Genomic DNA, 16256 nt, shown 5'->3' with positions numbered 1-16256 from the left:
ATGAGGACTAAGAATTCTCTGAATTTTTACTTTTTATAATTTTTATGAAAATATTTTTATTTGGTTATTAAATAATATAATTTTTACTCAAGCTGTCTGACTATTAAAAGTTTGTCTCATTAAAATACATAGTTTAAAAAATTAGAAATGACACTAATATCAAGATAGGATTACACATCTTTTTCACATATAAGCATATTAATTCGACCACTACAATTATAATATTTCAAAATTTAAAAAATCTCAAGCGTAGTTAAAACACAATTACTGACAAAGTTCAAGCGATTATCCAACATTTGGCCCAGATTTTTCTTCCTTTCACGTTTTTCACTCGCAAGTGGGCCGGTTGACGACGAAAAATACGTTGAGTTCGATGACCGAGGCCAAAATCAGGAAGCACGCGTACATGACCAGGCAGATGATGCCGACCTTGCGATCCAGACGGAAACGATTGCAGAAAAAGGTCATGTAGAGCAGGAAGAGGGTGGACAGCAGCGATATGGCGCTGTACTCGAGTCCGGACGACTGAATGGTGATGTAGTGGTGGTTGTCCCTGGTGGGGAGGAAGGCCGACTTGATGAACCACGGCAGGCCGAGGCACAACAGAATGTCGAAGGTGTTCGAGCCGATCGAGTTGCTGATGCCCATCGAACCAAAGCCTAGTATGTGAAATGACGAGTGTGAGAGAAAACATGAGATGTGAATTGATTTCGTAATTTGTAATAAAATCAGCATCAATTTTTCCCACCATGAGAATGTCATTGTTAAGCCACGTCAAAAGTCATTTTTTTTTTTAAATAATTTTCCAATAAATTGATAATCTTATTTAAATATTGACTTTAATCTGATGCAGTTTTCTATTTAAATATACTGTGAATTTCAAAATTGTTTTAATTAATTATGAGCAAAATTAAAATTTGTTTGAAGAAGTTGACACTCGAGGAGATGATCATGGAAATGAAGAGATCGGGCTTTTCCTCGTTGCAGAAAAATTGTTTTTATTCAAAAACAAATGGCTCTACCAGTTTCGGTCACGGTCTGCGACCCTATTTCATGAGCAAGAAAAAATACAAAAAATCAGCAAATTGAAAAAACACCACATTTTAAATAAAAAATTAAATTCTTAAAAACTAACAAATTCAGGTACCAACCTATTTCATGAGCAAACGCGCTGCTCGCTGACTAATACAAGAATGAGCTAGCTAAAGACAGATTGATTGGGGGAGGTGATCTTTATTGGGTGATTAGCGCGCGGCGCGGCCGACCACGGGGGCGCCGAATGACGTCGGGCACATTATGCGTTTTCGAGAAAAAGCTGTTTGCTTCCTCTCTCAAAAAGGACATCCACCTTTGATCGAATTGGTGGCTCGGTTGGCTTATTACATTATTACCGCATGCCATTGCCATTGCTTCCAGCACTTTTCTTTTTGATTGATTTTGTTCGAATTTAATAACCGTTGCATCTGACCAGGAAAAAGAATGGCCAAATTCAGTCGCGTGTTGAGCTATTTGAAAACCATTGCTGTCCGTCCCAATTGAAGCCGGATCAAAAGTTTTTGAAATTGCCCTTTTATGCTCGTCAAATCGGAAATAAACGTGTCTTTTTGTCTCCCCAATGTAAACTGAAGAGCAATCGGCGCATGGCACGCGGTATACACAATTACGCAGAGCAGGTTCACATTTGGGCTTTACATGCATTAAACATTTTCGCAGATTTGAAGAGTTTGAGAAAGCAACTCGCACTCTGGCAACTTCTTGGCTGATGGCCCTGATTTTCTCTGATTTTCCTTTAAAATAAGGAATGACCATTGTGGTTGAAAATTGTTCGGGGGCTTTGGGTGTTGGAGGATTTTTTGCTTTATTGTGTGCTTTGTTGATAAAATTTACGGGGTAACAATTTTGACGAAGAATTTTGTAAATGTTGGAAATTTCTTCTTTCAAAGAAATTTCCCCTGAGCAATAACTGTATGCTCTTTTAAACATTGACAGAGCAACAGAGAACTTGGTTGAGAAAGAGTGATTTGATTCAAAGTGGAGGGTTGAGTTGGTGGAGGTTGGCTTGCGGTAAACTGAAACTGCAATTTTTTCTCCGTCTTTTTTTAAAAGTAGGTCAAGAAATGGGATTTGGTCATCTTTTTCAAACTCACAAGTTAATTGAATTGAGGGGTGGATTGAGTTGCAAGAATCTAAAAATTTTTCGATTGGGAAAATTCTTTTTCTATAAATTATGAAATAATCATCTACGTATCGGAAAAACAAACGGGGGGATTGTTTGAATATTTTGAGACAAATTTCGTCAAAGTTTTGCATGAAAATTTCGGACAGTACTGGGGACAAAGATGAACCCATGGCCAAACCTGATTTTTGTTTGTAGAATTTATCTTTAAATTGGAAGAAGGTGGAGTTGATACTAAATTCAATTAATTCCAAAAGTGAGCTAACTGGGAGGGAGGTTCTATCAATTAGAGTTTGGTCATTTTCAAGTTTTTTTCTCAAAATAATTAAAAGATCATTTGTTGGGATTGAAGTGAAAAGGCTTTTTACATCGAAGCTACAAAATTGGTCAAATTTTGAAAGTTTCAAAATTTGACCAATTTTGTAGCTTCGATGTAAAAAGCCTTTTCACTTCAATCCCAACAAATGATCTTTTAATTATTTTGAGAAAAAAACTTGAAAATGACCAAACTCTAATTGATAGAACCTCCCTCCCAGTTAGCTCACTTTTGGAATTAATTGAATTTAGTATCAACTCCACCTTCTTCCAATTTAAAGATAAATTCTACAAACAAAAATCAGGTTTGGCCATGGGTTCATCTTTGTCCCCAGTACTGTCCGAAATTTTCATGCAAAACTTTGACGAAATTTGTCTCAAAATATTCAAACAATCCCCCCGTTTGTTTTTCCGATACGTAGATGATTATTTCATAATTTATAGAAAAAGAATTTTCCCAATCGAAAAATTTTTAGATTCTTGCAACTCAATCCACCCCTCAATTCAATTAACTTGTGAGTTTGAAAAAGATGACCAAATCCCATTTCTTGACCTACTTTTAAAAAAAGACGGAGAAAAAATTGCAGTTTCAGTTTACCGCAAGCCAACCTCCACCAACTCAACCCTCCACTTTGAATCAAATCACTCTTTCTCAACCAAGTTCTCTGTTGCTCTGTCAATGTTTAAAAGAGCATACAGTTATTGCTCAGGGGAAATTTCTTTGAAAGAAGAAATTTCCAACATTTACAAAATTCTTCGTCAAAATTGTTACCCCGTAAATTTTATCAACAAAGCACACAATAAAGCAAAAAATCCTCCAACACCCAAAGCCCCCGAACAATTTTCAACCACAATGGTCATTCCTTATTTTAAAGGAAAATCAGAGAAAATCAGGGCCATCAGCCAAGAAGTTGCCAGAGTGCGAGTTGCTTTCTCAAACTCTTCAAATCTGCGAAAATGTTTAATGCATGTAAAGCCCAAATGTGAACCTGCTCTGCGTAATTGTGTATACCGCGTGCCATGCGCCGATTGCTCTTCAGTTTACATTGGGGAGACAAAAAGACACGTTTATTTCCGATTTGACGAGCATAAAAGGGCAATTTCAAAAACTTTTGATCCGGCTTCAATTGGGACGGACAGCAATGGTTTTCAAATAGCTCAACACGCGACTGAATTTGGCCATTCTTTTTCCTGGTCAGATGCAACGGTTATTAAATTCGAACAAAATCAATCAAAAAGAAAAGTGCTGGAAGCAATGGCAATGGCATGCGGTAATAATGTAATAAGCCAACCGAGCCACCAATTCGATCAAAGGTGGATGTCCTTTTTGAGAGAGGAAGCAAACAGCTTTTTCTCGAAAACGCATAATGTGCCCGACGTCATTCGGCGCCCCCGTGGTCGGCCGCGCCGCGCGCTAATCACCCAATAAAGATCACCTCCCCCAATCAATCTGTCTTTAGCTAGCTCATTCTTGTATTAGTCAGCGAGCAGCGCGTTTGCTCATGAAATAGGTTGGTACCTGAATTTGTTAGTTTTTAAGAATTTAATTTTTTATTTAAAATGTGGTGTTTTTTCAATTTGCTGATTTTTTGTATTTTTTCTTGCTCATGAAATAGGGTCGCAGACCGTGACCGAAACTGGTAGAGCCATTTGTTTTTGAATAAAAACAATTTTTCTGCAACGAGGAAAAGCCCGATCTCTTCATTTCCAAAATTAAAATTGTAAAATTACCTTGTTTGGCCACAATGACGCTAGAAACTGCCTCGGGAATGCTAGTTCCAGCTGCCAGGAAGGTAATGCCCATCACACTGTCAGGTATTCTCAAAGTATCGCCTGAAAATTTTTCAATTAATATACATTTTTTTTTTTTTTTTACTGAAAATTGAACCTATTATTGTAATCGCCCAAGCAACAATGTAAGAAAGGCTGCCAATCCAAACGATGCACATGAAAAAAGTTGCGGGGAAGAACTTTTTCAATTTGGGATTTTCACAGTCTGGAATTGAGGTAAACAGAATCGCGTGGATCGGCCACGAGACGACCCATTTGATTCTGGACCAGAGTCTTTTGTGGCTTGGATAGTTTTTGAGGTACTCGATTTCTGAAATAATTTACATAAATTATTATTGTTGTTCATGAGCAATAAAATTGTTTACATTTAATTGTAGAAAAAATTGTTTGATAAAAAGGAACACGTTAAAGTAATTTCTAAAATATTTTGAATTTAAATTTTACCTGATTTATATCGGTCGGCTTCGTCCTGAATAACCTCCTCCATTGTGAGAACGTGGCCGTTTTCCTCGTCACCTGTCTCGTCCACCGGGGTGACCTGCTGCGCGTCATTTTCTGCCACAATTTGTTTCAAAGGCACGCACACCTCAAGGTCTTTAATGCGGAATGAAGTATTGGGTATTGTAAACAAAGTCAATATAAAAAAATTTCAACCTGCTGCGTCCTTGTCTGAGACGACGCTGATCTTGTTTGTTGTTTCAAGCTCCTGAGCAGGTGAGGAATTTTTGTGCTTTAACTTCCAAACGCTCTTGAATGCTCTTTGAATTGACTTGTCGTAATACATCACTAAAAAAATTATTTAACATTGGACTAATTAAATTAAAACTTTTAAAGATATTTTTTCTAAATTTAGTGCAAAAAAAACACCTCAAAATGCATGCATGGGTGTTTCCTACTTAACATTTGATTGGGTAATTTCATTCTTTATTTTTATATTAATTATCCCAAAATTTGACTGTCAGAGAACATAAAAATAAATGAACTTTCACTAAAACCTTTATTATTTTTAATTTGACTTAATTTTCAACAAGCAATTAAATTTTAATTGAAAAGGAAATTTCCAATCACACATGAACAGTCGAGTAAATTGATTAACTTTTTAATTGGCGTACCAGCTATGTAGAGGAAGTAGAGGAGGACGAGGATGAGCGCCTCGTACCACTCGATGCGCTCGTCCCTGATGGTGATGATGAGCAGGACGACGGTGAGTCCGTAGGCGACGCAGTCCCTGGTCAGAGGCCACCAGTCGAGCGGCACCACCATGCCGGCGCCGATGCCGCAGCACGCGGCCACGGCCAAGATGTTGAAGACGGCGCTGCCGACGATGGTGCCGACGCCGATGTCACCCTCCGTGATGAACGTGCCAATCACATTGACAAACAGCTCCGGCGCCGACGTCGCCGCCGCCATGAAAGTGGCTCCTGCCACGTCGCTTGACATTCCGAGCGCTGAAAATTAAAAATTAAAATACGGCATTTTAAATTAAACTGATAGCTTATGAATTTTTATGGAGAGAAAAAAAAATGCCCGCTTTTCAATGAAATTGATAATTATGAATTAATTACAATTACAAAACGTTTCTAAAGAATAAATTAAAATTTTGATTCTTACTTAAACATTTTTGGCATTTTTTTTTTGTTCATAATTATTTTAAATGTAATCAAAATTTTTAACAACATTACATAAGAATGCTAATTTCTTCTTTTAATTTAAATTTATTTTTACAAAATCTTAATTCAGAAAAAGTTCTAGTAATTTTTGTTTTGAATGAAGCAATTCATTTTAGTCAATTTTCTGACGATTGAAACTAAATAACTAATGTTGTAAAAAATGAATACTTTGATTTTATGCAAAAGTGTATTTAAATTATTAAATACATTTTCAGTTTTTATAATTGATATAGTATTTTAGAAAATATATTTTTATCTCAATTTAATTAAAGCCTTAAACTTACTGCTGCATATCCTTTCAACGGCTGGAACGAAATATCTCTCGCAAACCACGGCCAGCGCATAGAAACAGTACAATGAAATGAGTAGATGGACAATAAAGGCTCCTTCTTGTCGTTGCTCCTCGGTGAAAAAGTCGCCAGGAAAGTCGTCTATGGCGGGCGGAGTGCAGTTGGCGCTCACATGGCTTCCATCCACCCAAGAAATGTGACCACCTTATTTTTAAATATAATTAATTTTATAGTTTTAGATTTCTGTCACGCGCGGAAGTTCATAGTTTTTTAACCTGCGTGTATTTTGCCCTTTGTACTGTAATTTTGTTGATGATTTTCACAATTAAATAAACTCTCGTCATAATCACATATAGTAGTGCAAACATTACTCACGCTTTTTCTTCTATACAACGCAAACAAACTAAGACCGAAATACAAAGAAGCGTCTCGTACAATATTGCAATTTCAGTTAAATGCATCTGATGTTTTGCAAACTATTGGTTTAATAATAAAAAAAAATGACTCATTAGAAATATAAGCAAAGCATTTTTTTAACGGCTGATGGCTTTGAATTACAAACAAGCAGCTTGGAGAGCGGCGACGTTTATTTCTAGATCAGCACACCACACGGCTTTGATGAATTTGCTAAACCACTTAATTCAAGGACGGGGCAACATAACTCTATTAAACGTCAATCTCCTGTGGTTGCTTGTAACATTCAAGTGCTGTACTTGCAGGTTAAAAACTTTTGAACAAGAAAATAAACAAAATTAATTGTAAGAAGAAGAAAATATATTAATTTAAAAAAAAATCAGACCGGCGTTTTTGATAAAAAATTTAATTAAGAATATCCACAAACGAAAATTTTCTCACCGTGTAGGAGGTGCGTGATGCGTGTAGATCCAATTTGCTCCACGCCGCTTTGGTTGGAAATTTCCATGGTTTATTCTGAATAGATTTGTGGCTAATTTTCCAATCGATTAAATTATTGAATATCCATTTCTTTCGTCGCACTCTTGGTCGCTTTGGCTGCTGGTTAATTATTTCGCTTTCACAATCCGTCGCACGACTGCTCCGAGTTCGAATGGCTCATTTGTGCAGAATGGGCCGCGTCAGCAACCTGTTGCTCGCCGCTGCGCTGACCGCGAGCACTCTGCAGAACGCGATGGCGAGCCTCTACTGGGACACGGCCAGCGAGGGCTCTGCTGCACGCACCAAGAAGAGAGGCGCTAAAAATTACACGTCACACAAAATCCAAAATAAAAAATAATTATTCAAAATTAATAAAATTTAATTAATGTTTATTTTGATGTCCTTATTAGTGTTAAAATAAATTGTAATAAATTTTTAATTGGAAAACATTGCATGAGATAGAGACCTTTTTTTAAATTAAAACTACAAAAGTCTCCCCGCGACTTATTTTATTTACAAATTATGACATTATTATAAATTGTCACATAAAATTTTATTAAAATTTATGAACAGGATCTAATGCATTTAGATCAAAGCTCTAAATGTTCATTTATTTCAGAAATATTAAAATTGAATTAAGATCTTAAATAGAATGAATTAAATTTCTGTTCGATTATTATTACTACGCTAATAGATTTCCCATTTTAAAATACGGATAATTTTGAAAAATAAACGGCATATTTTCCAGAATAGAATTAATAATTTGAGTTAAAATATTACTATTACCAAATCACTCTCAACAATCTTTGCGCCTCTCTTCTTGTATGAATATGTCGCCCTGCTGTGATTATGTACGGAATTAAGGCATGTATGTAGGAATGATTTAGCCGTCGAGTACAGTCCGTCACAAAATACGACCCCCTGTCATCTCGCCGGGTGACTAAGCCAATCCGGCAAATAATAAAAATGGTATAAGAAACATGTCAAAGGTCGCGTATTTGCAATTTAGTTTCTCATTCCCACTTCTTGTATGATGTGGAATGTGGAACAATAAAAATTGGTCTGATATTTAAAAAAAAAATACTATATTATAACTTTCAAAGCTATTTTTTTCCATAAATTGCATAGTCTCAATCGTAAATCCAGAGATTTATCACAAATTAATTTTTTCTATACTAAAAACTATATTGAAAAAATTAAAATTATTAGAAGAAAGTGAAAGAGACCTACCTATAATTTCTAATTATTATGAATTATTCTTATAAAATGTAACGACAACCAGCAAAGTTTCATAAAGCTGATTTTTCTTATATAAAATGTACTCGTGGAGGAAAGATTTATCTTTAAGGAAGTGGTTTAATTTGATAAGATAATTAATAGATTTTTTAATATTCCACTTCACTTTTATTGCTTTTCAAAATAATTTTATGAATTTTTGCTGCCAGCTCTTTTTTATTAATTTCCTCCTGCTCGACCTGCTCATCTCAAGCAGCTTGTATAAATTGTGGTGTGTCCCTCATTATTTCTTTTCATTATTTGTGGAGCGCGGGACAAAGATTTGCACGTCTCATGACGTCAAATGAGGAATAGCTTCCACTTGTCGCATAATAGCCGCGCATCTCTCTCTCATTCTTATCAACCGCGCGCTCTCTCTCTTGTATTTATAGACACGTCCCAATAATCACACGCGCGCCTTCAACAGCATCAGCAGGAACGCGACTAACCAGGGTTGATTGCCCTCGAGCTCGGCTATAGCATTTTTATCCCGTGCGAAACTCGGAAGTTGTTGATCAGATATATAAATTGATATTGATGAAATTAGCGACCGTTCGGCATGCAGCACACGCACCAGGCGGTGTGATTTGAGACAGGCAATGCATTTAAATTGAGCAATTGCGATGATTTATTCAGGGCAATTATTTTAATTAATTCTTATTTCGGATGCGGTATAAAATTTTTCAAAACTAAACACTATAAATGGCACTTTTTATAATTATTTGTTAGATTTAAAGTTAAAATTTTTCTTGGCAGCTAGAAAAAGATATAATTTATGAATCGATCATCATTTATGGCTGAACAATTAAATCGATTATTTTCATAAATTTTCTTTCAAACAGAAAAAATTGTTACAAATTCAATAAATAATTGTGTTTTTCATCTCATTGGAATTTTAGAAATTTCTTAATAATGAGTTAAAAATAATTTGAAGAATTTTAAAAATTTCAAAGTAGATAGTTGGAGCATTGTTATCGGGAGGAGGGAATTTTTTCTTCAAATCCAATTTGTAAGAAAGAAGCAAACAGTGTCGGCATGCATGACCAGTGTGAGAGCTGAATGATGATATGTTGTATAAACATAGACGTTGGACTGATAAAATGCAGGACGGATGAGCGCAGGCCGCAAGAATGGTGTTTAATTTATTAGTCCTCCTTTCCACAGCTCTTTTGTAAAGCTTTTGGCCAAAGCGAAGCGGTCTCTAGTGGTTTCCCAAGGAACGAATTAAAGCACAGCCCTATATACAGTATAAGAACCTCATACCTACTGTTAGAGTATTTTTTTATTATGCCAAACAATGATCACGAAAGAAAATCATTACAAAATTACATAATTTTTTCATGTATACAAAGTTAAATTTTTTGCATTAAGTATTTTTTTAAATCTTTTTAAATGAATCAAAGATATAAATTAAAAATTTTCCCTTGAAAAAAAATCGTTGAAATTCATTTTCATTAAAAGGAAATTTATATCTAAAAATTATTTCATTTGTTTGTCTAGACTCTAGGGAACGTCATAGGCAAAGATAAAAAGACCGAAAGATAAAGATTTCCACCCATTCATTATAAAAAGGGTCCACGGCTGTGGGAACCTCATTCATCGCTCGATCTGCTCTCGTCCCTTGATTATCCAACATGGAATTACGGATTGAACCAAAGCGCTACTCACCGGTTCGGGGCATTAATTTGCCAATGCAAATCCATGGAATGTGAGTAACTGCGATTTTTTAATAACGATGTAGAAAAAAACTGAGATTTTTGCACATAGCATTTTTGTTTATCATAGCGTGTCCGTGGCAATTGCGGGAGTCGAGAGAGGATATCGGCGGCATGTCGTATTAAGTTTCGTGCGCTTTTATTGATTTGGTGTGTTGTGCGGGTCACATGCTTGGATCCTATTTCATGCGTCGCAAAAAATTCTAACCCTTTTTGTGTTCGAGAGACTCATCAGCTTACATTTCCCACTTCACGAGCGAGGAACACAACTTAGTTTTAAGAAACGTGTTGAAGTTTTTTTTATCATTCTCAAACAAATTAGTTTTGATGTTTTTGTTTAATTGAAGTTGGACAAGGGACACAAATAAAATAGCGAGCAATTTTTTAATATATTCCAGACATTTTTTACGTTAAAATCTATATAATTATAAATATGTCAATGATATTATAAAATTTGGTGATGAAAATTCTATAGATCAATAAAAATTAAAAATAGCTTAAAGCGTTATTTAAAATATTAAGAATGCAAACATTTTATAAATAATTAGCGCTTGCCCCCGCTTATTAATTTTTGAAAGTTTCAATAGTAGAATCCAATTTTTAAGTGTTTTAATTTTGAATTAATCGTGATTTTACCCTTGAGATTTAAAAAAATCACTGTGTGGTGAAGTGCAAAATGATAATCATCATATGGTAGGGACGAGCGCAAAATTTGCAGATAAGCGCGTGATCTACTGTATATAACGAGGATTATTTTTTAGTTTTCCGTACAGTTGCGAGGGAAGAAACTAATTTTCACGAAAGTAGAGAATACTTTTCTGGTAAATATTGTTAACTTTTAGTAATTATTTCTTTAAATTGCTCTACATATTGTATTCAATTGCAATATTATTCCCAAATAATTGATACTTTCAAGAGTGGTCAAATTTTTACTCATGAAATAATACATGTTTCATTTTTGTTTATTTATTTTTTAACAATGCTACTGAAGCCACTTTCTCTTCGAATTGTTATTTGTTTACTGAATACAGGCCGAGGATGACCTAGTAGCGCGCGCCGCACACTCTCTCGCGAAACAGCGCCCCCGCCGCAACCCTCCAACCCACGTCTGGTCACAGTTCGCCGATCGCCGTCCCATCGACTGCTGACCATCGGAATATATTCATTCATTTTCGGTGCTCGTCACTCGGCGCGTGACCATGAAGCCGTCGACCCGCAGGGGCAGAGGCGCTCAGGCCCTCTTGAGCTGGGCCCTCGCCTTTCGGGGCGTTATCATGCTAGGGGTGCCGTTGATTTACTTCGCACTCGCTTCACTTTTGGACAGGCAACATGCAGGTAAGATTTCGGCATTGTTATGAAAATATAATTAGGAAGATATTATTAATCGGCGATTATTTTAAGAGAAGTTTTGAATTATAAGGTTGAAATTTACGTTGTGTTGGAATCCTGAACGGATTTTGGTGCATACATTTTTGCGTCAGCTAAACAAGGAAATATTAAGCTAATAGTAAAAATACTGAAAATGTTTTATTTTTTCATATACTATGCACCACTTGCAAAAACCCACAGAGAAAAATTTGTGTCAGTTTCAACTCAAAATAATTTAATTTTAAAATTAAATTGTTAAAAAAAAAATAGTTATATTCTAATTTTAAAGTAAACCTAATATCCATATGAAAAAAAATTAAGCCGTTTATAGAGGAACTTTTATTATTCTATAACAACTGGAAAAATTAATATATATAGTTTGTGAAAGTTTAAAACGTTGTCCAAATTCTATATCGATTCCAATTGACTTTTATTTGATCGAAGATTGAAAGGAGCGTAGAATGAAGACTCTAAAATGTCTCAAACATTTTCGCTAATTATTTATCTCATCATACATTTCTCAATGTCTCTAAACGATAAAGTAAACATCTATTTGGCAAGATATTTAATTTAGCTAAAAAAATAATGTACAATTAAAAATAATTTAAACAAATTATATAAATCAATAATAGAAGGAGTTAATTTTTCTTTAATGTCCTGCTGTCATTTGTCATAGCTACGAGTTCATGGTCACCACAGGCGAGTCCGATGTCCCGCCAACTTTTGTCCGCGATGCGTCTGACGGCCGACGATGGAACGCCCGAGGCTTTTAATTGCACGCCGCCGGCCATTCTCGACTTTCCGGACGACGTTTTCACGGACGCCGAGCGGCGCCGTGGCGCCGCCTTGTGCCACGCATTTTTCGCGTTGTATTTGTTCGTCCTGCTGGCCATTGTGTGCGACGACTACTTTGTGCCAGCCATTGAACGCACCATCGACGGTAAACAAAAAAATAAACATTGAAATTTTGGGCGCCATTGACGTCAATTTGTCTAGCGGAATGTTTGCTCCCGAATTTGGGTATATATTTAATCCGGCTTGTGATAAGAATATGAATTTTTGACCAACTTTTTCATAAGTTAAACGGACTTTGGTCTGAATGGAAAAGTTTTTAATCTCTTTCGCCTGCATTTAATCTGTTTATAGCATAAAAATTATTTTTAAATTATTATACAAATTTTCTCACTCATGAAAATCAGCATTGTATTAAGGGGAGAAATTTTTCAATAAAAATCTTTATTGATAATTTGTGTAATTTTTGTTATTGCAGTTTTGGGTATATCTGATGACGTGGGTGGCGCAACACTGATGGCTGCAGCCACTTCATCTCCGGAGCTGTTCATTAATGTGGTTGGCACATTTATCACGGAGGGTGACATCGGGGTAGGCGCTGTGCTGGGTAGTGCTGTTTTTAACATACTTGCTGTGCCAGCGTGTTGCGGGATTGCGGCATCTAAAGTGAGCAGAACATTGTTTATCAACGTTCTTATTATTATTTTTATAGATGAGAAACGTTCGGCATAAAAATCTAATTATTTTATTATTTCAATTATAAAAATAATCTTTTCGATTCAATACCGCAGAACTTTTAATGTAATATTCTTAGGAAATTTGGTTGGACTGGTGGCCAATGACCAGAGATTGCGGTGTTTATGCTTTGGCGGTGGTTGCGCTGATTGCTTGCCTTGCCGATGAAGTGGTTCAGTGGTACGAGGCGGCGATTTTGGTCGCCATGTACATAATTTACATAACTTGTGAGTTGACAATTCAATATTTTACTAGAGAATGCACATTCAAAATAAGAAATTGTAACTTAAATTTTTATTTTTATATGATTGCATTCAATTTTTTCCTATATTTACAAATTTATCTGTATGTATGTCTCAGTGATGTGTTTCAACGTTAAAATCTCGCGGTGGGCCAGGAAGATTTGCACATGCTGGGCCTCGCCGCCCGAAATGACGCCTCTGCTTCCTCATCCTATTCCGACAAAGCCATCAGGTGAGGGAATAAAATTCACACAAGTTGTACGTTTCCCTTTCGCCTTATAAATGTTTAAATTTTTTGCGTGCTGAAAACTTTGCCTCTCCTTATTTTGCTGGTGCACGGAAAATGCAGTTTCGAGCGAACAGGAGGACTCTCTGTTAGCTTGGCTCCACAGCTTTGACCCCAAAGCGGCAAAATACGAGTCGACCTCGTCTCGCCAGCCTAACGAAAATATTAACGTGGAAGGTACATTAGCTCATTACCTTTCAGCACATTAATTCAGTTATTTGAAAACTTTATTAAAAATAAAATTATGGATGAAAAAATTTAAAAATGAAAAACGCCTATATTTGAGATCATTTAATATTTATTTCCGAGTATGTTGGATCCTCAGTATTTGCAGTTTGTTGTCTTAATTCGAAAGCATTATACATCTCATTAACCTCTTCACCTTCATCCGAGGCAACCGTTTTATTTTTTGTACTTTCGGCGATTGAACTCTTTAGCCTGCATCCAGTGTAAATTAGAGCAGCCACAAGCAAAATGTTGAAAATGAATGAAATTATTGAAACTATAACCAAAATATTATTTCCAAGCGCCAAAAATGAGGTGTGACTTTGAGCATCGGTCTCTGGAATCTCCATTGCAGATTCCTTGCCATTCATAAGTGTTGTATTTTTTAGATCTGACCCATTATTACCAGCATTGCTTTGCTGCTTAAAACATTCAAACTGATTATCATGCAGAACTGCGGAGAGGTTCATTTATTTATTTTAATTGTCCTCAAAGTTAATAAAATTAAGTTAACACGGCTTACCCTTTTTCGTTGCCACACATGACAGAAAGTTGTTATTATTTGAGAGGTTGCAAATCAGTTTTTGTGGAGGAAGAGGTTTGAATTTGCATTCACCGCCAAACCAGCAGGGACATTCACATTTAGGGAGAACTAAAATTAAACTTTCTGTTATATATTTTTAATTTCAAATTAAAAATAATAAACACGCCAAAAATATAAATTAAATTTGATAGAATTTTTTTTTGTATAAAAACTCACTTATTATGTAAAAAACATACCATTCCTGCTAAGTTCAACATCAATTCCAGAAACCTCGATTGCCCATACGAAAATTATAGTGGGAATAACATAATATCGTTCCATTTTTTCCTCTCCTGCGTTTGAAACTGCTTTACTAAATAATACCAGTGTAGGCCACAGCATGCAAACCATATATTACAAATTCTTATCCTCTCCTTTTCGCTCTCAACTGACCTCACCCTGTTTCCTGTATGTTTAAATCTTACTAATATGTAGTTTTTGCTCTTCCTGTTTTCGCCCATATCAGAATGTGCTATTACGGTGATAAGAGCGGAAGAAGACGAAGACGACTGGCGCCAGTGCTCCTGGTGGAAAATTTTCACGATGCCAATCAAAATTATGCTTTGGCTCACCATTCCTGACTGTAAAAAGTATCCGCGATTGTACCCTTTGACATTCATTATGTGCGTGTGTTGGATCGGCACCATGACCTACGTGATATCGTGGATGATCACAGTAATAGGTAAAATAAATTTAATGGAATTAAAATAAAGATATTGTTGAAAAAAAATTAAATGAAAATCTAGAAATTCATACTTTTTGTTCTTTTACTATAAGAAATTTTTTAATTTTAATATGAGATAAAATTTAAAATTTTTAACAGGGGACACTTTGAGAATACCTGACAGCGTCATGGGAATCACATTTCTGGCTGCAGGAACAAGCGTCCCAGAGGCTGTTTCCAGTATCATCGTGACAAGACAAGGTAAATAATTGAGAAAATAAATGTATATATTTTAATCTTACAAAATAGAAAAAAACGCAGTTTTTAAGATTATATGGACACAATATTTTTCAGTTAAATTAAATTAATTTATGCTCTTGCCAAATTTAGACATATTTTTATTGGAGAATGAGAAATAATGAAGTTTTGCAGGTTGCATAACTGACTGATATAAGCATTTAGGAGACATCAATTAATTAACAAGAAAAATGAGCATGTAATTGCAATAAAAATTTAAATGATTTTCAGGTCACGGAGGGATGGGCATCAGCAACTCTCTCGGCTCAAACACCTTTGACATTCTGCTCTGCCTTGGCCTGCCGTGGCTCATCAAGGCAAGCATACTGGCCACGGCGGCGCCTCTTGTTGGTCCGCCGCGGACGAGGGAAGAGTTCGAGCGAGCCGTAGTCATCAACTCGGACGGTCTCGAGTACAGTGCCATAACCCTTTTGGGGTCCACCTTGCTGCTCTACGCCACCTTTGGCTGCTACCACTTCCGACTGAACAAAAAGGTGGGCCTTGTGTGCCTAACCTTGTACGCGCTTTACCTCACACTAGCATCACTCATCGAACTGAACGTCTTTTTTCAAGTCAATTTGCCAGTTTGTGGAAGATAAATTAATAAAAAATATACAAATGAGCATTTAAATATTTTCATTTCTTATTTATTTTCATTAAAGAGAGATTTTTTAACTGCTAAAATTTTTAGTGTTCGAGATGATTAATTTTTTTTTTAATATCATAAATGCATTTATATCATAATCAAGTAAAGAAAAAAATAAAATTCAATATCATATTCAGAAGCTTGCGATATGATGAAATATTGTTAGCTAGTAAACATTGCTTATTGAAAGAGTCAATTAGTGCACACATCAAGATAATAAAACAGTAAAAAAGTAAAATATAATCAAATTATTTGGTAGAATTATAAAAGTGGTGGTGCCGTTTTGTCCAAC

At 35.7% G+C, this 16256-nt stretch overlaps 2 protein-coding genes and 1 long non-coding RNA gene across 5 annotated transcripts; 1 reads left to right on the top strand and 2 right to left on the bottom strand.

The window, feature by feature from the left end:
- Nucleotides 1-18: 18 nt before the first annotated feature.
- Nucleotides 19-7429, bottom strand: LOC132192826 (sodium/potassium/calcium exchanger 4). Its single transcript, XM_059612994.1, has 8 exons — nt 7098-7429; nt 6237-6446; nt 5395-5730; nt 4937-5068; nt 4727-4876; nt 4380-4592; nt 4223-4324; nt 19-659 (listed from the first exon to the last, which is right to left on the bottom strand). The coding sequence occupies exons 1-8, from the start codon at nt 7162-7164 to the stop codon at nt 328-330; spliced, it is 1542 nt and encodes a 513-aa protein (XP_059468977.1). The 5' UTR covers nt 7165-7429; the 3' UTR covers nt 19-327.
- Nucleotides 7430-10842: 3413 nt separating this feature from the next.
- LOC132205858 (sodium/potassium/calcium exchanger 3-like) lies at nt 10843-15943 on the top strand. 2 transcript variants are annotated; one of them, XM_059635197.1, is made up of 10 exons: nt 10843-10947; nt 11158-11461; nt 12171-12434; nt 12765-12952; nt 13101-13248; nt 13382-13495; nt 13613-13726; nt 14824-15039; nt 15181-15282; nt 15550-15943. In XM_059635197.1, exons 2-10 carry the CDS (start codon nt 11326-11328, stop codon nt 15915-15917), a joined length of 1650 nt encoding a protein of 549 aa, XP_059491180.1. In that variant the 5' UTR covers nt 10843-10947; nt 11158-11325; the 3' UTR covers nt 15918-15943. The 2 variants fall into 2 exon arrangements, with proteins under 2 accessions (XP_059491180.1, XP_059491181.1); XM_059635198.1 differs by lacking the exon at nt 13613-13726.
- Nucleotides 13838-14769, bottom strand: LOC132205859 (uncharacterized). 2 transcript variants are annotated; one of them, XR_009442725.1, is made up of 4 exons: nt 14706-14769; nt 14555-14650; nt 14298-14426; nt 13838-14228 (listed from the first exon to the last, which is right to left on the bottom strand). It is a non-coding gene; the product is annotated as an uncharacterized LOC132205859 (long non-coding RNA). The 2 variants fall into 2 exon arrangements; XR_009442724.1 differs by having other exon boundaries at nt 14555-14745.
- Nucleotides 15944-16256: the final 313 nt, after the last annotated feature.

Source organism: Neocloeon triangulifer, unplaced genomic scaffold, assembly GCF_031216515.1.
Source record: "Neocloeon triangulifer isolate White Clay Creek 2 clone unplaced genomic scaffold, ASM3121651v1 ptg000003l, whole genome shotgun sequence".
Lineage (NCBI taxonomy): Eukaryota > Metazoa > Arthropoda > Insecta > Ephemeroptera > Baetidae > Neocloeon > Neocloeon triangulifer.
This window is presented reverse-complemented; position numbering and strand designations above follow the sequence as displayed.